The sequence below is a fragment of the Colletotrichum phormii genome (assembly GCF_030913505.1).
Source record: "Colletotrichum phormii strain CBS 102054 chromosome Unknown BDP81scaffold_34, whole genome shotgun sequence".
Classification (NCBI taxonomy): domain Eukaryota; kingdom Fungi; phylum Ascomycota; class Sordariomycetes; order Glomerellales; family Glomerellaceae; genus Colletotrichum; species Colletotrichum phormii.
In genome coordinates, this window is record NW_026851476.1 from 403,236 (window position 1) to 423,788 (window position 20,553).

At 52.9% G+C, this 20,553-nt stretch overlaps 5 protein-coding genes across 5 annotated transcripts; 3 read left to right on the plus strand and 2 right to left on the minus strand.

The window, feature by feature from the left end:
* Positions 1-1,573: 1,573 nt before the first annotated feature.
* BDP81DRAFT_333829 (uncharacterized protein) lies at positions 1,574-3,322 on the plus strand (the record flags this gene model as incomplete). The annotated part of the gene is made up of 3 exons (XM_060585701.1): positions 1,574-1,843; positions 1,888-2,923; positions 2,988-3,322. The coding sequence occupies 3 exons, from the start codon at positions 1,574-1,576 to the stop codon at positions 3,320-3,322; spliced, it is 1,641 nt and encodes a 546-aa protein (XP_060438677.1).
* A 580-nt stretch (positions 3,323-3,902) lies between these two features.
* BDP81DRAFT_145627 (uncharacterized protein) lies at positions 3,903-4,540 on the plus strand. Its single transcript, XM_060581888.1, has 2 exons — positions 3,903-4,179; positions 4,256-4,540. The coding sequence occupies exons 1-2, from the start codon at positions 4,039-4,041 to the stop codon at positions 4,499-4,501; spliced, it is 387 nt and encodes a 128-aa protein (XP_060438678.1). The 5' UTR covers positions 3,903-4,038; the 3' UTR covers positions 4,502-4,540.
* Positions 4,541-6,455: 1,915 nt separating this feature from the next.
* BDP81DRAFT_400162 (uncharacterized protein) lies at positions 6,456-6,884 on the minus strand (the record flags this gene model as incomplete). Its single annotated transcript, XM_060588650.1, has 2 exons — positions 6,456-6,509; positions 6,672-6,884. 2 exons carry the CDS (start codon positions 6,882-6,884, stop codon positions 6,456-6,458), a joined length of 267 nt encoding a protein of 88 aa, XP_060438679.1.
* Positions 6,885-14,406: 7,522 nt separating this feature from the next.
* BDP81DRAFT_400163 (bZIP transcription factor) lies at positions 14,407-16,182 on the plus strand (the record flags this gene model as incomplete). The annotated part of the gene is made up of 2 exons (XM_060588651.1): positions 14,407-15,301; positions 15,353-16,182. The coding sequence occupies 2 exons, from the start codon at positions 14,407-14,409 to the stop codon at positions 16,180-16,182; spliced, it is 1,725 nt and encodes a 574-aa protein (XP_060438680.1).
* Positions 16,183-17,660: 1,478 nt separating this feature from the next.
* Positions 17,661-19,868, minus strand: BDP81DRAFT_333782 (GMC oxidoreductase; the record flags this gene model as incomplete). Its single annotated transcript, XM_060585698.1, has 6 exons — positions 17,661-18,059; positions 18,178-18,592; positions 18,652-18,725; positions 18,792-19,280; positions 19,345-19,688; positions 19,757-19,868. 6 exons carry the CDS (start codon positions 19,866-19,868, stop codon positions 17,661-17,663), a joined length of 1,833 nt encoding a protein of 610 aa, XP_060438681.1.
* Between the last annotated feature and the right edge of the window lie 685 nt (positions 19,869-20,553).

A 20,553-nucleotide genomic window follows, 5' to 3' on the forward strand; every position in this document is an offset into this window, starting at 1 on the left:
GGAATCTCAAATTTGAAAGAATTTAAATCTGTATGGCTGCGCTATTGCATAAAGGGTTCAAAGAGGTGAACCTGGTTGTTGTGTTAGGGCTAATGTCGGTAGGCCTCCCGCAGCATGCAGCCGTTAATCACCTAGATCAAAGGGAAGCACATTTTTTCCACTGAGAGGTCATTCACTTCCAAATTGGGAGGGCTTAGCTTGTCTTTATCTTAGTGTATACTGGATTGTATACGAAGAGGAAGCGGGCTAAGTTTTCAATGTCGCTGAGAGGCCCTTCCAGCGTTCAATGTGGCTCGCGGGGGTTCTAGGTTAGGAAACAGCACAGGTCAAATAGAAGCCAAGCGATAGAGTTCATATAATCAACTAGTCTTCCATCTGCTTTCTTGAGAACATTTGGATATGCCTTGCTCTTGTTCTCGTGCGTTTTCTGGGCACCGCTCACGCGACCTTGGATTCCGATATAAGGTAGTTGGTCCTCGACATGAAGCCCCAGGCACCAAATATACGGCACAATGACACTGATTGCCACTACTCGCAGTCTACCAACTGCTCCAATCCTTTCTGTCAGTAGTGAGGGATATTTCTATCCACGATAGGTTTTATTGATCCTGGGGCTGGTAACTACAAAATGTCTGCGGGATGCCGTCCACACATGCTAACCCTCCCCTCTTAGTGAAGTAACCAATAGCATGACGTTGAGAGGTTGAGCATTGTTGCAGCCGATTTCTGAAAGTAAATGCCCCGAGCACATATTGTTGTCCCATGTCTCTAACGAAATCCAGTTAAAGATTGAACGGGCTTTCAGTTGAACCCGGTGACTACTAATTACGATATCAAGGCTAAATAAAGTATGTACTCCGTAGTTAGGCATCCAAGAATTTTCCTTCTCGTTGCATCGAAAAATCTCAGGCCAAAGGCGAATCCTACATCAAACGGCATAAATCCTCGAGTAGGCCAATCTTCAGGCTCACTCTGTCAGGCATCGAAGCCTCTAGCCAATCAAACCACACACCTCTCGGCCTTGTATCCTGGCTGGAATAACCCATTATGCATCAAGAGGACTCGGAAAAATACCGACCTTCCCGACAGATCTGGACCCGTCTGGTCCACTACATCGACTGCAACGCCCGAGTGTGAGGAATTGTTTCAAGTACGACGTAAACATCGTCAAATATTCAACAATAACAAGCTTCCGCCACTCATCGACCGCTTCCGAGTACGGCAGGAGAAGGTATATGAGGGAAAAGAGGACATGATTGCCGCCAGGGCATGCCGAGGCGGGCCTAATGCCGCACATCAGCTTCATCTCCTCTTCTGCTTGAACCCAAAACCCGTCTGATCTTTTGAACCATACACTCGTCGGCTCATAAATCAAGAGATCTCCCTTCCTGGGTCGGTAAATCCCCCAGATTGCTCGACTTCGGCTCCTTCCTGACTCTTTCGTTCCTAACCTGACTCAACTTGGTTGGCTTCAAGGTTCAAAACTGAGTTGGTGACGATGGGGTCTACCAACCACCTCGATGATCGTCGCATCGATCACGATGGTAATTCTAATGACAGTTCCAACAGAAATATGGACTACAACGTTTTGATCATTGGCGGGGGTTTTGGGGGATGCTACGCATTGCACCAGCTGCGCAAGTCGGGCTTTTCGGCACACATTGTGGAAGCCGAATCGGCGCTCGGCGGCGTATGGCACCGGAACAGCTACCCCGGAGCACGGGTTGACTCAGAGACGCCCTACTATCAGTTTTCTCTGAGGGAAGTCTGGAAAGACTGGACATGGTCGCAACGCTTTCCGGGGCACGAGGAGCTGAAGAGATACTTTAAACATGTCGACAAAGTTCTCGACATCTGTCGCAAAAACGACGCCGTTTTTGCGGGCAGCAATTAACGCCATATATACCCTACGACAACATCTCCAAAGACGCGTCCTACAATACTGTTGTGATCGGGGCCGATTTCGATACCGCAACAGCCAAGTGGATCATCACAACTGATGCGGGACGCATCATCACATCACGCTTCTTGGTTCCGGCGACGGGCAGTTCAATCAAACGCTATGAGCCCGATTTTAGGGGAAAGTGTTCCTTCAATGGCATTGTTATACACCCCACAGCATGGCCAGATTACGGCATCAATCTTCGGAACAAACGAGTTGCCATCATTGGATCAGGTGCGACAGGGGTTCAATGTGTGCAAGAAGTTGCGAAACAGCCCGGTGTTGAGCTGACTGTGTACGTACGAAATGTCAACATTGCGCTTCCAATGCGCCAACGCGAAATCTCAGAACTTGAGCAGGACAGCTTGAAAGCGATTTACAAGACACTTTTCAAGGTGGCGAGGGATAGCAGCGCCGGGCTACCATGCGATGGGCCTACTCAGGTTACGAAGTCGACCACAACGGAAGAGAGGGAGGCATGGTGGGAGGAACTATGGAAAAGAGGGGCATTCAACTTTCAGACCGGACAGTATACGGACTTCTTGGTGGAAGCGGAAGCGAACCGTTTGATTTACGAATTCTGGGCAAAGAAGACGAGGTCTCGGGTGCGGAACCCGGGGAAGCGAGCCATCTTGGTGCCTGACAAACAACCATACCCGTTCGGAACGAAACGAAGCAGCTTGGAGCAGGATTACTACGAATGCATGGACCAGGAAAATGTGGAAGTGGTAGATGTAAAGAAGACGGCAATCCGCGAATGGACAGAGCGCGGTATCGTAACCGAAGACGGAAGGGAGAGGGAGCATGACATTATCGTCTTAGCAACTGGATACGACAGTATGACTGGAGCTTTAACGAACATGGGACTTCGTGGGAAAGACGGGATCGATATGAAAGATAGGTGGAGACAGGGTGTTTGGACGTGTCTTGGCTTGATGACTCGAGGATGTCCAAACATGTTCATGATATACGGACCGCAAGGTAAGCATACATCATTGGGTCCCCTTTCTAGAAGACCTCAAGTGACTGACGACAACTGAGACAGCTCCTACAGCTTTGACAAACGCACCAGTATTCATCGAGCAGCAAGTGGACTTAATTACAGACTTCCTAGTGAAGCTACGCGCGGAAAAGATCACATCCATTGAGCCACGCCGTTCAGCTGAAGAACTCTGGAAGAAAAGAGTACAGGCAATACACGAGGTTCTACTTTTCAGCAAGAGCGATACATCATGGTACGTGGGAGGGAATATTCCCGGCAAGAAGAAGGAGCAGCTCAACTATCTCGGTGGAATCCCTCAATACCTTAAAGAATGCCGCGAAGGCACCAATGACTGGAGCAATTTCGATGTCGTCTGGGGAGTTAGAAGTGCGGACTAAATCAAAGTAATATTGAATACATGTAGACCAAGGCAATAATATTACTATGAGATGGGACGACGTATGTCGTAAGACTCAATGCCCTTCATCCTAAGGTGGGCTTATTTTCGCGCAGTCTAGGGAATTCTACAAAACTCGATATCGAACATGCTGTGAAACCTGGCACGAGTCCTCGGACAATAGCATTCCCAATCGGTCAAGACCCAAATCACATCATATAGGGCAGCACTTGACAACAATACCTTCTTCAAGTGTGTCAATCGTTGACTGGACAAAATACCTTGAACAGTTTTGCGAAACCACTCTTCCTCGCCCCAAGTGCTGTAGAGATGCAAAGTCTCCAGAGACTCCGGCAGAAGTGCCTCCAGGTCATCAAACAGGGGCTTTGCTGTGCCTTCTCTGTGCTCGTCCCTTTCTTTCCCGAGTAATACGTTTCCACTCATCGCCAGGTAAGTGAGAAGCTGCAGAGGCTGTAGACTGCCAATCTTCCCTCTCCAATTATTAGATTGGTACGAGTGACACGCGTTGGGGTAAAGATCTAGAGCCTTGAGGGAGGCCCCGTGCTCACGCAACACTCTACCGATCTCATCAAAGTCGAGGTAGCTGTCGCCAATCGCGTGTTGTCCCCACGATATATTAAGCGTCTGTAAAGAGGGACACGTACGCAGGAGATCGCAGATTCTCTGGGCGTCTGCGAGCGACGATCTGAGGTAAACATGTGCCAGAGAACTCACTCGACGAGAACGCTGCTGTTCAGAGGTCTGGTCATCTTTCGCCTGGGTATTGTTGAGGGTGACGCCGTGGCCGTAGAATCTTCAAAAGGGGCAGAAAAAATAAATTCTGGAATTTCTCCAAGGACACCGCTGCAGTCGGCATTCTAGTAGGCGGTGATGGCTAACGGCGAGCTCTTCAAGCTTTGCCAGCGGCAGCGGCACACCTGATGTCGGACCCGAGTCTTGTTGGTATCGTGGTGCCAGACTGGTCCCCTGGGATCCCGTGTGCGGGTCTTTCGCGTCCTCGACGGCTCCCACCGCCCCGATGTCAGCTGCTCGTCGAATCATGGCAGGGATGAATTTGTCGTTGGCCGTGATCAAGCAGTTGAACACCTTCAAGTTTGGCATGAGACCGGCGCAATGGGTATGCCACATTTCCGACCCGCCTTGTCGCCGCGAAGAATGAGATGGGCATCTGACCTCCGCTTCGAAGCCTTCGAGGCTCGATAGGCTCGGTGGTGGCCCCGTGTATCCGATGCTCTTATTATGGCGTTGGCTTCTCCTGAGATTGGGCGGGGTTTCGTAGTATTGCCCAACGAGAGCGGAAAGCATTCAGCGAAAGACCGTGACGATTGTCTTGCATAATGCATTCGACATATTGTGCAAGCAGCGGACGCTCCGCAAGCGTGCGCAGGAGGCTGGATAGGCGAATTTCCTCTTCCTCCAAGGGCAAGCGGCGGTATAGAACTGGTTGCGCGAGTCCCAGAAATCTAGCTGTTGGTATCACAGGCGTGATACATTTCCTCATGAGGGTGTATCTTCGGCAACAATCACGTCGATGTCCGTGATAATTGCTGTTGTTGTTCTTGTTCTTCCTATTTACATTGTGGGCAGGGGTCGGTCGAAGTAGGTGGTGACGGCCTGGGTGGTTGCCCCACCTTAACCGGCCGTGATGACTAAGCCAGTTGTCCCACTTCGCCCAGGGCAGGCGCCAGCCAGCCCACGATACCTGCCCATTGCTCCTTATCAGCCTTGCCGTTCCGACATTAGCAGAGACTCTGCAGCACCGTGCCAGCACTCTGAGGTCTTCGCTCCATGGCTCATGGACGGATCGAGGCTCGTGGGCGGGTTGAGAATTTTTGGCTTCGAATGGGTATTCGAAGTACCCAAATATTTGCACCCACACTTCGTTCGGGAGATTCGGCATTCTGGATCCCTCCTTCAAAATTTGATCATCAACGCAAGCTTCAAAATTTGGTTTCCATGATTATCACAAAGCGAGGTAGCAAGTGGAAGACTTGTATGGTAGAAAGTGGCTTAATTCCTCTAAGTGGAAGACCCGTATGAGGGTCCTATCTATATACCGTACAAGACGGGTAATCGGCTTGTGGAAAGCGGTATCGTACGGCAGTAACCGGCAGCGCCACGTGTGGCGCTGCGACAATGATGGATAAACGTCGCAAGTTATGGCGTTAAGCAATGGACCCATGGAGTGGGTAGAGAGTGGGTTTAACATCACAGTCGAAACTCACGAAACTGGAAGTTGCGTTACCCCCGCAATCTACGCGGTAAGCCTATTTCAGTACCAAAAATTCGCTAGCCTTCGCCACTGATTGAGACTAAGAGGCACGTATTATCTTAGTCAAAAGCTCTGTAAGATAAGGGAACTCGGGCTAACCCAAAGTCCAATCGAGCTTCGTGGGTTGGTTGCTACGGTAACATAGAGGTATTGGACCGAGGAAAGAAAGTACCTTAGTCCATCAAGCGAACGTGAGATTCACGTGATATGGCAGGCGGTAGGTAGTGCTACTGTTGTGTGATATTTTATAGGTGTCGCAAAAACGACGCCGTTAATTACGGGCAGCAATTAACGCCATATATACCCTACGACAATAGGCGGTGGGTTCTTAAATGGGCACGATCGAGTTTGCTTCCCGTTGCACCGGACAAGTTGAGTGATGGCTCTTGATGTCTTACGAAAAGATGAAGCACTATTTCAACCACACACGGTGTGCCAATACTCAAATTGAGAGCTTCTCTGCGATTTCCAGGTTGAAGTCGCCTTCAATAGATACATCTCCCGTTCACTCTGACTCGATACCTAAGTGTGTTGTTTTTATGCTTTACTAGACGGACAGAAATAAGGCATCGTTAAGCTGTAATTCGATAGTATCCCTCAAGATACGTCCTAATGTATTGGGGTCAATTCTGCTCAAGTTCTCAACACAGGTGACCCACTTCTGAATAAGATCAGCATATGATTTGCTTCCTCGGTGATTGTAAGTTGATGCCGGTACGTTCTCCCATAGCTTTTTATTAATTCTTGAGGTCGATACTCAAAAGGCTGCTAGCTTAAGTTTGCGATTTTACAGACGTCAACGCACAATTCATGAGATGTACCTTCACGAGGAGATAGTACTTTAGCTTCCTTGCCGTCTTCTGTCTTCCTGGAGATTGCGGTATCCCATCGAGTGCTGCAAGGCGACAGTACATTGAGATGCGGGGGAGCAGCCAATCGGGCCACTTCGGGCCCCTTTTTCCAACCAACCAACGTAATTGATAATAGATACTTCCAATTACTAGAGATTCTGCGTATGAAATCGGTACCAGCAATCTTCTGAGTTACAGAGAGCTACATCGCACTCGAGGCAGCCCATCCTCGTGTACTTCCCAGGGATACCGGGCTCAACCTCCGGAGGCTCGCGGGGCCGAACAGTGGCATTATCACATTGCTCCGGCGTACAGTCGGCAGTGCAGGCGGCGGCGAGGTCCTCGGGCAGCAGGGCAAAGATACACGACTTCGCCGAGCCCGTGGAACGGCCAGATCCGTCAGAATCGTCAGAATCCATTAATTGAGTATTGGTAATGATGGATTTGGTAGATGTACCGGAGTGGAAATCATAGGGGCAACTCAAGCAGTGGATGTACCAGATGCGGTGCGGGGTAAAAGGGGGCCCGTTATGTGGAGCCAATGTACTGTCGCCTTGCAGCACTCGATGGGATAGAGTCACTCCAAGATAAAGCTTTAAATATAATCAAGTCATGATAACCTCTAACTTTTCCAAGAGCAATAGCAAAGTGTTGTCATAACTTTCTCAAAGTAGGAACGCATGCTCAGCGTCCCTTCCTCGACTAAAAAAACACCGTCTCAGAACATTGATAGCTCTGCTACCCATCACAGTCATCAGCCTTTGCCGAGGCATCCCCAAAATCGCCGTCAGCATTCTCCTCCCCCGCCTCGAGCTGCTCAACATCAGCAGAATCACTAAGGCCACTCATGCAACCATGAACTCAACTAAAAGTGTCGGCAAATGAACGGAAGCTCGGCCTCAACATCCGGTCTTCCAGCCAATACGGCAAGCAAGATCATACATCGCGGCTACCTTCCCCATCCCTTCTCCTTCTTGATCAGACGAAAAGACAAACCTATGACTTCCTTCTACGGCCCAGATCTTCATCCCCTCGGTGCCACCTCCCTACCTCATAACCCCCACATGCCATGAAGCTCTCTACTTTATCTCTTCTGTACAACATGAATTCAAATCGCGCCCGCTAAGCTTCACCAAGCTTTCCATCCCACTTCATACTCAAAAGTTAGGGTTTGCGTGGCGGCGGAAGGCGTACTACCCTCAACTACCCCTCCTCTCCAAACCCCCCCACGGCATAATGCTCTGAGTAACTCTCGGGAAGTCTAATTCTCGCAAGAAGGAGGGGAGTAGAAGAAAGCACGGATTCAATCAAGACACATGGTTGAGACGCACCAAAGTCCAAAGCCGAGGGAAAATGAAGAAACCCAGCTGATGACTGTGTTTATTTTGCACAGACCTTGCGTGAGATAGGGGAAACACAGACACACACGGGTATCATCATCTACACTGTGATTGCTTATCCGTACATGAGGCTCAACCCCGCCAGACGCTCCCTTGTCCTTTTATAGTGAAAAAGTCTCACAAAAGCTCCATACCCGTAGACGGAAAGAGTACAACAACGTTCGGATGACGGAGCTTTCCACAGCATGCCTAGAAGAGTTCGGGACCCAACAGTACCGAGCCTCTTGTCTCCGTGTCGAGCATCCCTTCCACCCGAAGCCCGTGACATCTGCCATACCGAAGGAGGGAACCGACCCTGCACGTTGCCGAATGTTGGCACGGGTGTGGCTTGACGCTGTATGTGGCGCTAGTATGATCAAGCGCCACAAGTGAGGGGTAGTGTGGCTGTGCGTGCTGCCAAATCGTCACTATGACCTGTGGCTTGTCGCGCATTGGTCCACCGTTTTTATGGCCGACACCAAAAACCTGCTTGAGTTCGATCTACAGGGGAAACTCGATTCTGATAGGCGGCTTTGTTTCTAAGAATGTCCTGCCAGTAACTCTGCCAGTTGTTGGCTGTTGTGCAATTGTGAGATTCACGTTGGTGGCAAGAAGTATTGGGATGTGCGGGACAATGAGAAGGTCGGGGTTGGTTGCGTGGTTGCATGGTTGCTTGGTGCGAATCCCTATCTCTTTCCTCACCTATTTCGAAAGCCCATCACTATTGCGAAGTGAACTGAAAGTCGTTCTGCTTGGCTCCGTTGTGTTACTTAGCTGCCTTGTCACTAAGTCGATTCAACTACTACGTCCATTTATCATCAGAGGTAATCAGGGGACTCTACAACGGCCACACCCCCAGGACGACAAGTTGGAACCCGAATGCAGTGCCACCACTCTTAATCCGTATCTCGAAAACCAGGAAACCACGTGAATACCTAGTCGTAGGCCTGAGTCCGGCCTGAGTCCCTCGAAATCTTCCTAGATCGCGATGCTCCCTGTACGCTCAGAAGCACGCCATAAGATAGGCGAGCCGGAACTCTGCTCGTCGGAACAAGAAGCAGAGCAACGCCTGACTAGCCGACCATACTGAAGGCAGGGTCAAACTTTCGGTGAAAATTACTACGGAGTAGACAGTGTCTGACTCTGCTCACCTCGATAGACTCAAAAGGCCATGGCCCTGCCCGCTCCCGCGATAAGGCTTCCAATTTCGATACTACCTTATTACATTGCATGCCCAAAGTTCAACAATCTCGTTATCTTCGCAGTGGCTCATGCACCCGCGCCGCAGGCCGCACGGGAAGAAGGGGGGCGCGCATCCCATAACTGTCAAGAAATGCTTGGTCCCCTTAACGCTAGGCCCGAATAGAACGGAGCATCTTGCCAGATTCGGGCCAACCTCGAGTCGTGAGTCGTGAAGGTTGTTTACTGGACAAGGGGGGGGGGTTTTGCCCGACACGGTAGATGGTGGAGCACTGGAGACAAAGGCTCAGCCACACCCTTGCATTCACCTGTCTGCGGGACATTCTTTTCTCTCTTTTTGATACGGATACATGAATCAACTTGATGGCGGAACGCATCCGTACTACTACCGTGCCCTCAAGTGTGGACTGACCACCTCCGCTTTTGCTTACCTGATCATTCAAACTCTGTCTTCGGCTTGGACGAGTTAATTGCTATTGTGGAGATGATTTTCCAAACAAGATATCGTGGAGGGTGGGAGCAAATAAGTAGGAATGAGGGTGTATTGGCCGGTGCTGGTCGAAAGTTCGAGAGCAAAGACCTCGCAGAGAATCCATGGTGGAGGCCCAGTCAGCGTAATGACCTGAGGGAGAAAATCTTCGATCAGCAGAAACAAGCCATCGAACGGCCTTTTGCTCCGAACTGCCAGGTGGATATACCATAACTGATAAGACAGCTCTTCGCGATGACGGGGGAAAAGTGTAGGGGGCAAAGGAATGTAAAGTCGACGTTCTAGAACGCCGAGGTCGAAGGGGCCGCCGCTGTCTAGTGTACGGTCCCGGGTCTGCTAGACTTTCGCCCGTCGTGGCCCGCATATGCCACAGCTACAGCCTACACCTCCCTAGATCTTCTCCAGACTCCTGGTGATGCGCCGATGTGGGCGATCAAACCGACGCCATTCCCGTGAGAATCGGAGTGGTTGGTTGATGGTGCGGTACGGGGTGTCGACTATGCATCGGAACATGGGATGGCAGGGCCCCTGTCAGGCAGCTCTTTGGAGTTTGAGGTCCAGGGTGACATCTGGTTGGTAGTCGAAATCATCGAATGTTGCGGTTCATGATGCCGAAGCCCCTATTGTCCGTTACCGCCCGTCAGAAGGCTTTTCCCACACCAGAAGGGAAAAAGAGCCTTGCCGGTATTTGGGGCCGTTGAGCTGACCAGTAGGAAACAGCCGCGGAAATGGGGAACTGGGGAACTGGGGTTTACGGCGGTCCCTACTCCCTAGTTGGCTATTGAAGTAACCCGTTGACAAGGCGTTCTGGATTTCGCTCCCGGGACTTGTGGGTTGTCGTGGTTGTGAAGGTGCCGCAGGTGAAACAAGGCGCACATATTTTCTATTTTTGTTTACACAACGTCATGGTTCGCGCTTGGCCGGGGCGTGGTCTGGCAGCGGCTAACGTTGATTCTCGGCATAAGAAAACTTGTGAGCCACTAAGCAGCCCAGCTAGTGCAAGGTTTAGGCCGTTATGTAAGCCCATGTCGAGTCTTTTGCTGGTGACTTTAGCTGACATTAGCCCACTGCGGCGTGTGCGAGGCGGCGAGACTCGAGAAAGTCAGCACGTCGGGAATGTGGGAGGACCTTCGGGACCGGTGGGGCCAGAGCGAGGTGCCAGAAAGCCGAGACGGTGCCCGTAGTATCGGCTAGGAACATTGTCGCAGCAATGCCGAAACGGCGCCGGGGTCCTCTGCTGTAGGGTTGGAAGTATTGGCTTCAGGTCTGTCTTGATCGGACTCTCAGTCATCGCGGCACCAGAGTTCGATATTCGGCCCAGTCTCGCGATGCGAATGGGTTGATAGTCGTCTGGACTCTAGAGAAATTCCGAAAAGTTGAAATGAAGACTGAGACGTCTGCGAACCCATCTTGAGCAAGTGCCAGAAAAGTGACAAAAAGTGGACGGACGGTTCACGGTCCAGATTGCGCGGATCAAGGGTAGGTAGGCGAGATGGCGAGGAACATGAGATTCACCTCGAGTCTGGGGGCCGTAACAAGCTCAATTTCCATCGTGTATCGACCTTATTGGGAGGGCCCGCGGGTCGACGTTCGCCTGCTGAAATGTGGCCCGAGGGAAGGAAGTCCAGCAAGATTGGTGATGCAAGATGCGCGATGCTGCAGTGACCGCCGTTAAGCCAAAGTCTAATTCGTTATGATTGTTCCCGCTGGGTGTTGAAGTGCTCGTTGTTTATTGCCAGCATCCAGGGCTATCGCCGCCTTCTAACGCCTGACAAGGCTGGGTTGACAGTCGAAGACGGATAAGCAGCTCTACTCCGTATTGAAGCTCATCTAAGCCACGCCGTGTCCCGTGTTTTCCCCCAACGGCTCGCTCAGGCGTGTCAAAAGCACAGCCCATATGGAAAGTAGATGAGAGCGAATCGAAAGTGGGCGGTGGGTGATTTGGTGATTTCGATAGTGATAACGGCCGTGGTGGCAGTGCATGAATTATCGCGGTAGGGTCAGGGAACAGAAATCACAAAAGCGTCCCACAGGATTGAATGATCATGGGCGGCATTTCCAGAACGAACGGGGCGATCCCCTGAATGGGATCTAACCACCGACCACAATGAGGGCCCAGTCCAGTGCGGAAAGTTGGGAGCGAAAGAGACGCTTGAAGCTGCCGTCGGGTCTGGCTCTGGCTTTGGCTCCCTAGACCAAAACTCTTTTCCAGATGTTAATGCCGTGAACAACGGACGGCGGCACAACTTCCGCTTCGGGGGCGAGCTGAAAAGAATTTGGAGCCGCGACAATGGGACGGCCTGGTGTCAGCGCATGGCCAAACGCCGTGGACTCTCCCTTCCACCACCTCCTTGAAGCTCGGACGGAGACCAGTGAGCCTTTCCGGAGGGACCTTTTCGTGATGTGGGCAGTGGTCCGTACGATGTACTCCGTACCGTAGCCGCAAGAGAAAGTCTATGCCGCGCCGTGTTTCTTTTCGCCGAGACCAGTCTGCTCCCAGTACTTGAAAGGATGGTGACCGAGGGGAGGCGTGAGAGTTGAAAAAGGTCGCCGCAAGTGGGAATGTTGTGTCAAGGTGTGTCTGGATTGCTTCGAAATGGGGGCTGAAATGCCACTGGCGAGGGCCTGTACTGTTCTGCACGGCGACGGTGGGAACCATGGGAGTTTGATATGGTTAGAGATGGACAAGTGGTCGGTATTTGCATCTAGCGAGATTCCAAGCCCATCTTGAGCAGCTGGGTCAGGCTGTTGGAACGAGTTGAAGACCATGGGTTCAGTGATTGAGGCTGAGCATAAACAACCTTCTTTTGAACAAACCAAACGAGGGCGATTGATTTGTTGATGGTGGGAAGAGTAAGAGTGGGAAGAGTAAGAGCTCAGAGCAACGTCGACGGACGATCAACCCACGCCGAAAGCAAAAAGAGGCAGAGCGCCAACTGGAACAGCCACACCCGGGACCGCGGCACCCTTTGTACTACTACATATGGCCACGGCTGTAGCCAGCGTGGAATCGAGTACTCAGTACCTGTCATCAACATCGCAAGCGAAAGCGAACAGGGGAGGGTGCGCCGCCGCCGCACAACCACAACGTCCCGCCGCCCGTCTCCGTCGGGCAGTGAATTGGTCGGCTCGGGTCAGCACACAGCACAGCATAGCGCCAGGCGAGGCGCCTGTGTGGTTTGGTTTGTACTTTTCGTAGCGATTCGCTCAGTTCGGATTTGGTCTCGCGCCCGAACAATACGCGGCCCCGTCATCTTGTCATCTCACCAACCTCGAGATTGCGGCTTCGTTCTGTGTCTGTCGGTCAGATTCTGTTCCGTCTTATCGGAAGAATTCGAGAGGCCACGACGATGTGAGAAGAGATTGACATTGGACTCATCATCGACGACGATATGGTAGAGCCGTAAACGACACCAACGAGGGGAAATTGACGATAGAATGGGCGGGTAAACAGGTCTTAGTCTCTATCTGTGCTGTAGGCGAAGACAAGGGCCCGGAGAAAAAAGTCAAAAAAGTTCTCTCAACAAGCGTGCGTCGTCGAGTCGTCGTCAGCAACATTTCGAAACGGCGACATCGCGCCATTGCTTGTGGTTGGGCGACAGGCGGCAGAACAAGCGGTCGCTGTTCTGGCGAGTGACGAGCTTGCGAATCCACGTTGAATTCCACAGCGCTCCGGGGGTTCACCAAAAGAAGCCAAAAGGCGCAGAAAACGAGGGAAATGGGGGCCATCAGGAGCGAATCACCGCGAGCGAATGGTCGAGTACTCGTCGACGACTGAGCCGAAAAGGGCAGTTGGCGTGCGTCATCCTCAGGCCGCAGACGTGTACGAAGTACATTCAACATGGTGAGTGTGCATTGGTGCAGGAAGGTACCTGACATTTCGTAAATTCGTGCATTCCCACCCACCTCCGAACAGGATTGTACCTGCCGTGCCGTTGTCCACTGGTCTGGTCCTGACCCCGAAGTTCCTTCCTCTGCCTGCCTGCGCTTGCTGGTACGAATGCTCGCTGTACACTAGGGGAAGGGAAGGAACGGACGAGTGAGAAAGAGCGAGAGGGAAGGAACACCACTGCCTGCCTTCTCACCCGACGAGAAGGTGCAGCCCGTCAGCCAAGGACGCCCGGCCCAGTCTCTCTCATCTCCCCGCGCTAATCCCAATCAGGACACGTCGTCCATCGGCTTACGCGTCCCTCTTTCCCTCCCATCAGCGCCCCGGTCGTCTCTCTCTTTCCCTCCGTCTTCCCTCTTGCGCTTTCTGCTCAGTGCTCTCCTTCCCTCTCACCTCAATCCCGTCTTTTCACTCCCCTCCCGAAGTACCAAAGTACCAAAGTACCCCATCCTCGCTCTTGCTCGCCCGTCCTGGGACTCCTGGTCCTTTCCTTCCTCAACTCCCCCCCCCCAGCGTCCACCCCCCCTGCTCAGCCCGCCCAGAATCCGCTTGGCCCGCCTTCCTCCCCCTGCTGCTCCGAGGACCAGGCACCCAAATCATTCAAGAAACGGAGTCCCCGTGCTCAATCCCTCTTGTTACGCTTCCCATACATCCACTGCCCAGACCCCCCCCGTAAACTACTCGCCTATCTCAACACTCTTCTTGCCCTCTTTTCCTCTTTTTCCCTCCCACCTTTCGAACCCTCTTTCTTTCCAACTCCAATCAAACCAAACCACCAAACGAAACATCCATCTGAGGCGTTGCCATCCATCGTCACGAGCCTCATTCACCGAACCGAGTACTCTACATCGATCACTAACCTCGTCGTCTACGGGGTCTAACAATCACTACAACGGTTCGCCACAGACCGGTGCGAACCCGAATCCACTACAAACCCATATCTAAATCGATACCCAAAGGGATCGAACCCTTCTTCGACGGCAATGACGACCTCGAATCAGAACGTCGATAACATCGACGCCCTCCTCGACTTCAGCGAGTACGACAACATGTCTTACCAGTCTCCCTCGCTCTCTCCTGCCGCTACCGCAAAGAACACCTTCACTCGCCCATCAGTCAGCACCGTCGCGACCCCGACGATGCCTTCAGCATCACAACCTCTCTCTGGTCCTAGTCACCAGTATGATCTCTACAAGCAGCAGACCGGCATCGTCCCCGGTGCTCTTGCGAGCACACTGGCCGTCAACGAGGCCAACTCTCACATCAGCGGCTACAACAGCGGTTATGGAATGGACTACTTGGGCAACGGCTTGAGCCCGGAGAACGACATGTTTGACTTCAACACCTCTCCTTCCCAAAACTCTACTGGTTTGGATATGGACATGGAGTTCGAGTCCCCTCCGGACTCCCAGTACTTCTTCCCCAACACCACTGTCAACCCCACCACTATCGGCGGACAGGAGTCTCCCGTTGTCCCCTCCCAGCAAAACAACGTCGGCAGACTGTGGCCCGGCATGCACTCCCAGGCTGCGCTCGCCAAGGCCCAGGCCCAGCAGAGGCAACAGCAGCAAATCATTCAGCAGCAGCAGCAGCGCCAGCAAATGGGCCAGAAGCAGCGTACCAAGAGCCAGCAGCCTACCGACCCCATTGTCGAGCAGAAGATTACCCAGCTCCTCAACTCCATGCGTGCTAAGCCCGCTCAAGAGGGCGACAGCCCCTCTCCTCTCATGAACCTGCCTAGATGCAAGAAGGACGAGGAGGATATGGATGAGGACGAGAGACTGCTCGCCAGTGAGGAGGGCAAGAAGCTCAGCAGCAAGGAGCGTCGCCAACTCCGCAACAAGGTTTCCGCCCGCGCCTTCCGTTCCCGCCGAAAGGGTAAGCTCCACTTCCACCGCGCCACGTAATTCACTTGCTAACTCGTAGCAGAATACATCACCCAGCTTGAGGCCGAGATTGCCAACAAAGTTTCCGAGAACGGCGAGCTTCGCCAGCACAACCGTTCGCTTCAAGACGAGAACAAGCGCCTTCAGGATCTTACCCGCATGCTCCTTGCTTCTCCCTCTTTCTCCAACTTCCTTGACCACCTGAGCACCAACCCCCAGGCCGCCCTCCAGCAGCAGCAAGCTCCCGCCGTCAAGGTTGAGAGACAAACCGAGCAGCGTCAGATTCCCAAGGACATCAACCCCTACGCCAACCAGACCCAGCAGCAGCAGATCGGCGTGGCCATTCTCCCTGAGCAGAACATGGACTTCTCCATGTTGAACATTGACAACGACGCCTACAACTTCCAACCCCAGGTTTTCGCTGTTCTCGAGACTCCCGATATTCCCGTCACTATTGACACCAACGTCCTCTCCGGAAAGTCCTCCAACTTCGTTGGCGACCACTTCGAGTCTGATAATGAGAAGATCGAGCTCCCCACCATTGAGGCTCCCAAGGTCCTGGCTCCCGAGGTTCAGTCTCAGGCTCCTGCCACCGAGGAGGTCTTTGATGACGAGTTCGAGAACGACCCTGAGTTCGCTCTGTACCACTCCGCCCCTGCCCCTGCTACCGAATCTCCTGTCGAACTGGACACCGAAGCCTTCTCGCACACTGAGATCTTCGGTGGCGTTGAAGCCGAGAAGGTCCTTGCCCGCTACGAACTCGTCGACGCATCAGAAGATGAACAAAAGGCATGCGTCGCCATGGCCAAGGTGCAACGCATCGACGCTGCGCTGCAACCAGTCCTCGCAAGATTGGAGTCGCTCTTCCTCTAAACACCACATTCTCTACTACACTTTCTTTTAGCACCTTATTATGGGCATTAAGTTCGCTACACCATTTCCTGTGCATACTAGCTTGATATCTGGGACATGGCGTTGGGTTTGACTGGGAATCAACTACACCCCAACCGGGACGGCATCTAGTTTCTTATTTTATTTCGAGAGTGTTGCGGTGGATGAAAAGAATTCTATAGGAACCAAGCAGGTTCGGCATGATTGATGAATGTTAACATTGGCGAGTAAGAGGTGGGATTACGGCTGGCCATGGCCATCGTGTACTAGATAGATTGGGCGCTCCCGCAACTCGATCTGAAGAATACAAAAGAATTCTCAAACTTCATCTATACCAACATTTCCCTCCATGTGCTTGATTGTCTCGTACCAAGTTCGTGATGTTTGTTCTGCTTGTCTCCTCATCCCCTCACATCGCAGTGATGAATTATGGGCCTGCCATCCAAGGTGAGGCACGAAACGTCGCGTGCGTTTCTCAGGAATCTGCTCACCCCGTGCATCTATGCCGTGTGTTCGCTCTCCCTCCAGCCATGGGTTTTCCGTGAGCACGTCCCCGAATCTCTTCAGCCGACCGCCTGTCTGTCACCGTCTCGTCTTTCGAAACAGCTTGGCTTCGGCTCGGTACAGGTTTTTTTCCTTCCCCTGCTGGACGTGTTCTCTTGGATCTGGAGAGGACATGCCGCCGAACCGTCGAGGTCACTCCCGATGAATCCCCACCTGCCGGCGAGGATATCCGATATGGACGAATAGCATGATTGGGAGATCACTGTCATCTGGTGTCTGGATCTTCGGGTTGTTCTCTTGGGGCTATTGGTCTCCATACCCTTGTCTGTGATGTACCTACCCTTGGCTTGTAAGGGGTTGCTGGGTAGAGCGTAGGAGGAGGCCTCTGGAGGCTCTGTGGGTTGGACTTTGGGAGCTCGCACTCTGGGGCTCTGTTGTCTCCTGGCTCGGATTTTCCGACTTCAGGTGGGGTGTCAAGTTTTATGTGATGGGCACTGTTGGTCGCTACCTTGCCATGATGTTTGACTTCATGATGTCTCAGTGGTTGATCTCGTTGCTCCTGGCTTGCTATTTCTTGTCGTCGGATCAGTGTCTCATGTTGTCATTAGAGAGGATTGGCAGAGTTGAGATGGCAAGTCTGGGCGGGAATGGAGTGCTTTCAAGGTTCGTTGCTTGCCAAGAGGTGATATCACGTCTCTACTAGGTAGAAGTCTCGTGTAAGAGCCGACGGCCGGTCGCTGAGTGTCAAGATTTCGGCCCCGGACGGTGATGGAACTCCGCTATTATGGTGTGACCCTTTCTACCTGGCTGAGCAGGGAAATGGCCGTGGACGATGATTGCAAATACGATGTATTCATTACCACATTAGACAACATCGAACGCTACATCGCACCTCGGGCATAGTACATGGCACACCAACTCCACTCTCATCAGATAACTCAAGTTCAACATCGCCATCACAAATCCTCCCAGTCCTCCCTGATCATCTCCGCCCCCTTCTCCCCAATCATATACACCGATCCCACAATGTTAACATCAGGCAAGATGGGAATAACACTGCAATCCACGACCCGCAACCCATCGATACCGTACACCCTCAGCCGCGGGTCTACGACGCCTCCCTTGTCTTCGGGCAGCATCTGGTTCGTGCCGGAGGCGTGCCAGTTGGGGATCGTGTTGGCGCGGACGTAGGCCAGCACGGCGTCCTCGTCGTCTTCCGAGACGCCGGCGCCGGGGGAGACTTCGCCGTGGGAGGGGCCGACGGTGTATTCTGACATGCGCGGGTGGGCGAGAATCTTGCGGAGGTATTTGAAGGAGGCGAGGGCGATTTTGCGGTCGGCTGGGTGGGCGTAGTACTATATTGTGTGATGGTCAGCCCATCTATTCTTTGACGTTCATCACTCAAAGAAAAAAACTGAACAAGTCCGCGAAAGGGAGGTCGAGCGGCCGATAGAAGAGAACGCGGCTACTCACATTAGGATTAATCCTCGGCGTCTCAGCCATAGAGTTTGACCTCAGCGTCACATTCCCCCTCGATAGCGCCACCATGCTCGACGCCGTCAGGGAGATGTACGTCTCGTTGCCGCGAGGCGTGTAATACGGCGTCGGCCCGCTCGGGTAAAAGACGCTCTCGAACAAATACTCGACGTGGGACTGGTTCGCCAGCCCCGCGGACACGACGTCGCCCGCGCCAATGGTCTGCAGCTCGTCGGCGGACAACTTCTGGAAGGCGTTTGTAATGCCTGACGGAGCCGTGTACTCGCCCGTAGCGTTCGTGTAAAACTCGTCTTGGGCGGCGCGGAGGGATTGGTAGGTTGCTGCCATGTCTGTTGTTGAGAATTCGGGGGTCGAGAGGGCCATTATGCTGAAGACGGAGTGGTCGTTTAGGCTTGGGAGGGGTTGGTATTAGTCGTGACGGAGGAGGAATAGGGACAGGATGGGACTTACTGCTGGCCGATGTTCTCATTGATATGGACGGGTTCGATGCCGAATTCGTTGAGCTGGGAGGTTGGACCGACTCCCTTGATCGAGGTTAGTATATAATCATCTTCATCATGTCACATCCGCAACGCTTGAGAGAAACTCACAGAGACCATCAGAAGCTGAGGCGAGTTAAACGCCCCCGCGCTGACAATGACCTCCTTCTTCGCCCTCACCTCATGCACAATACCCGTAGGATGGTCCATGAAAGCAACCCCCACCGCCTTCGGCTTCTTTCCCTCCGTCCCCTGGTCAAAGTTGATCTTCCACACGGGAGCAAAGTGCAGCACATCGAGGTTCTTCCGGTCCTTGGCCTGCTTCAGGTAACTATCGTAGCTAGAGCTGCGCAGGAAGCCGGCGTCGAGGTGGCCTGTTCCCTGCTTCACGCCTGTGCTGTTGCCTGTGTTGTGGTCCTCGACGATGGGGATCTGCAGGGCCTCAGAGGCTGCCTCAATGAAGCCTACGCCCGAGGGCGGGACGTAACCTTGGAAGCCGAGTTGGAGGGGACCGTCGGCGTAGGCGGAGGGGTCATGGGTTTTGTAGGAGACGTCGAAGCCTCGGACTTGGTGGTCGGTTGGGGGGTTGAAGTGTGTGCCCTATTGCCATGTTAGTGGATCGTAACCAAGACCCGAAACTGGAACAACTGAACGTGGGCGTTACCTTTACAAAGAGAGGATAGACATCGTCCCATCCCCAACCGGGGTTCCCGACTTTGACCCAGTCATCGTACACGGAAGCGCTGCCGCGGCCGTAGTAGAAGCCATTGGTCACGCTACTGCCGCCGAGGCACCGGCCGCGGTGATAGCGTAGGATGCGGCCGTCGAGGTGTTCCTGCGGAGTGGTGTAAAAGGACCAGTCGATGGCGGTCCCGCCGAGGAACTGGTTGCCGCCAGGGGCTTTGTAGGCGGAGACGACCTCGGGGTTCGGCCCCGCTTCGAGGACAAGGACCCGCTGTTTGCCGGACTCGGAGAGGCGGTTTGCGAGGACGAGACCAGCGGTGCCGCCTTTGAAGTGGGAAGAGTGAGTTCGCCGCGTGAAATATTGAGAGTGTGTAAGAAAGTGTCTATCTTACCTCCTGCTATGATAAAATCGTACTCATCTTGAATCGTTGCGCGGTCGAGACTCTTGATTGGTGCGGCCGAGACTCCGGCGAGGAGGGACAGGAGAGTGAGAGTCAGCTGCATCGTGGGACCACCTACTTTACAACCACATGAAAATCAAGGAGCTACAAAGTATCAATTGAACCAAATTAAGGCGTATCCAACTATGACTTGATAAGCTGAGCAAGAGCGTCTTTCACCTGTCCACCATCGGGAGCAGTGGGAATACCCCAGGCCTCATATACTCTCGTCCCGCGTAGCGAAACGCACCTCATGATCGAAAAAGCTTGCGAATAAACACAATTAAGCCGGACTCAGCCCATCTTGGCTTCCGTTGAAGCAGGCATTCAAGTCTAACTTGCGCCATCATCGTGCGTCATCGCACCGCGAGGTGTCAGACCGGGCGAAGGCGAGGCGTGCCGTAGATGCTCTTGGCGAGGAAGCGAGTCGGATGGATTGGATGCGGTTTTTGTTCTTTTAGGCTTCTTTTTGGGTTTCTCTCTAGGCAAGGCACATTGGGCTTGTGGGCGAGAATGGCGGGGGGAAGCTTGGCTTTGGGGTACGCAGGTGGATGGGTGAACAGGTGACGGGCCACACAGTGTAGAAGGCTCAATCCTTGGAGTCTAGCAAGGCTTCTTCTCTTTGCAGATCAGATGTTGGAGGTGGCACAGCTTTCTAGTGAAGCGGGATTGAGAGACAGGCACAGTACAAGGTAGCACGAATCGACTGGCGCAGGATCCGAGAGCGACGTATGTCAAGACATTCCGTC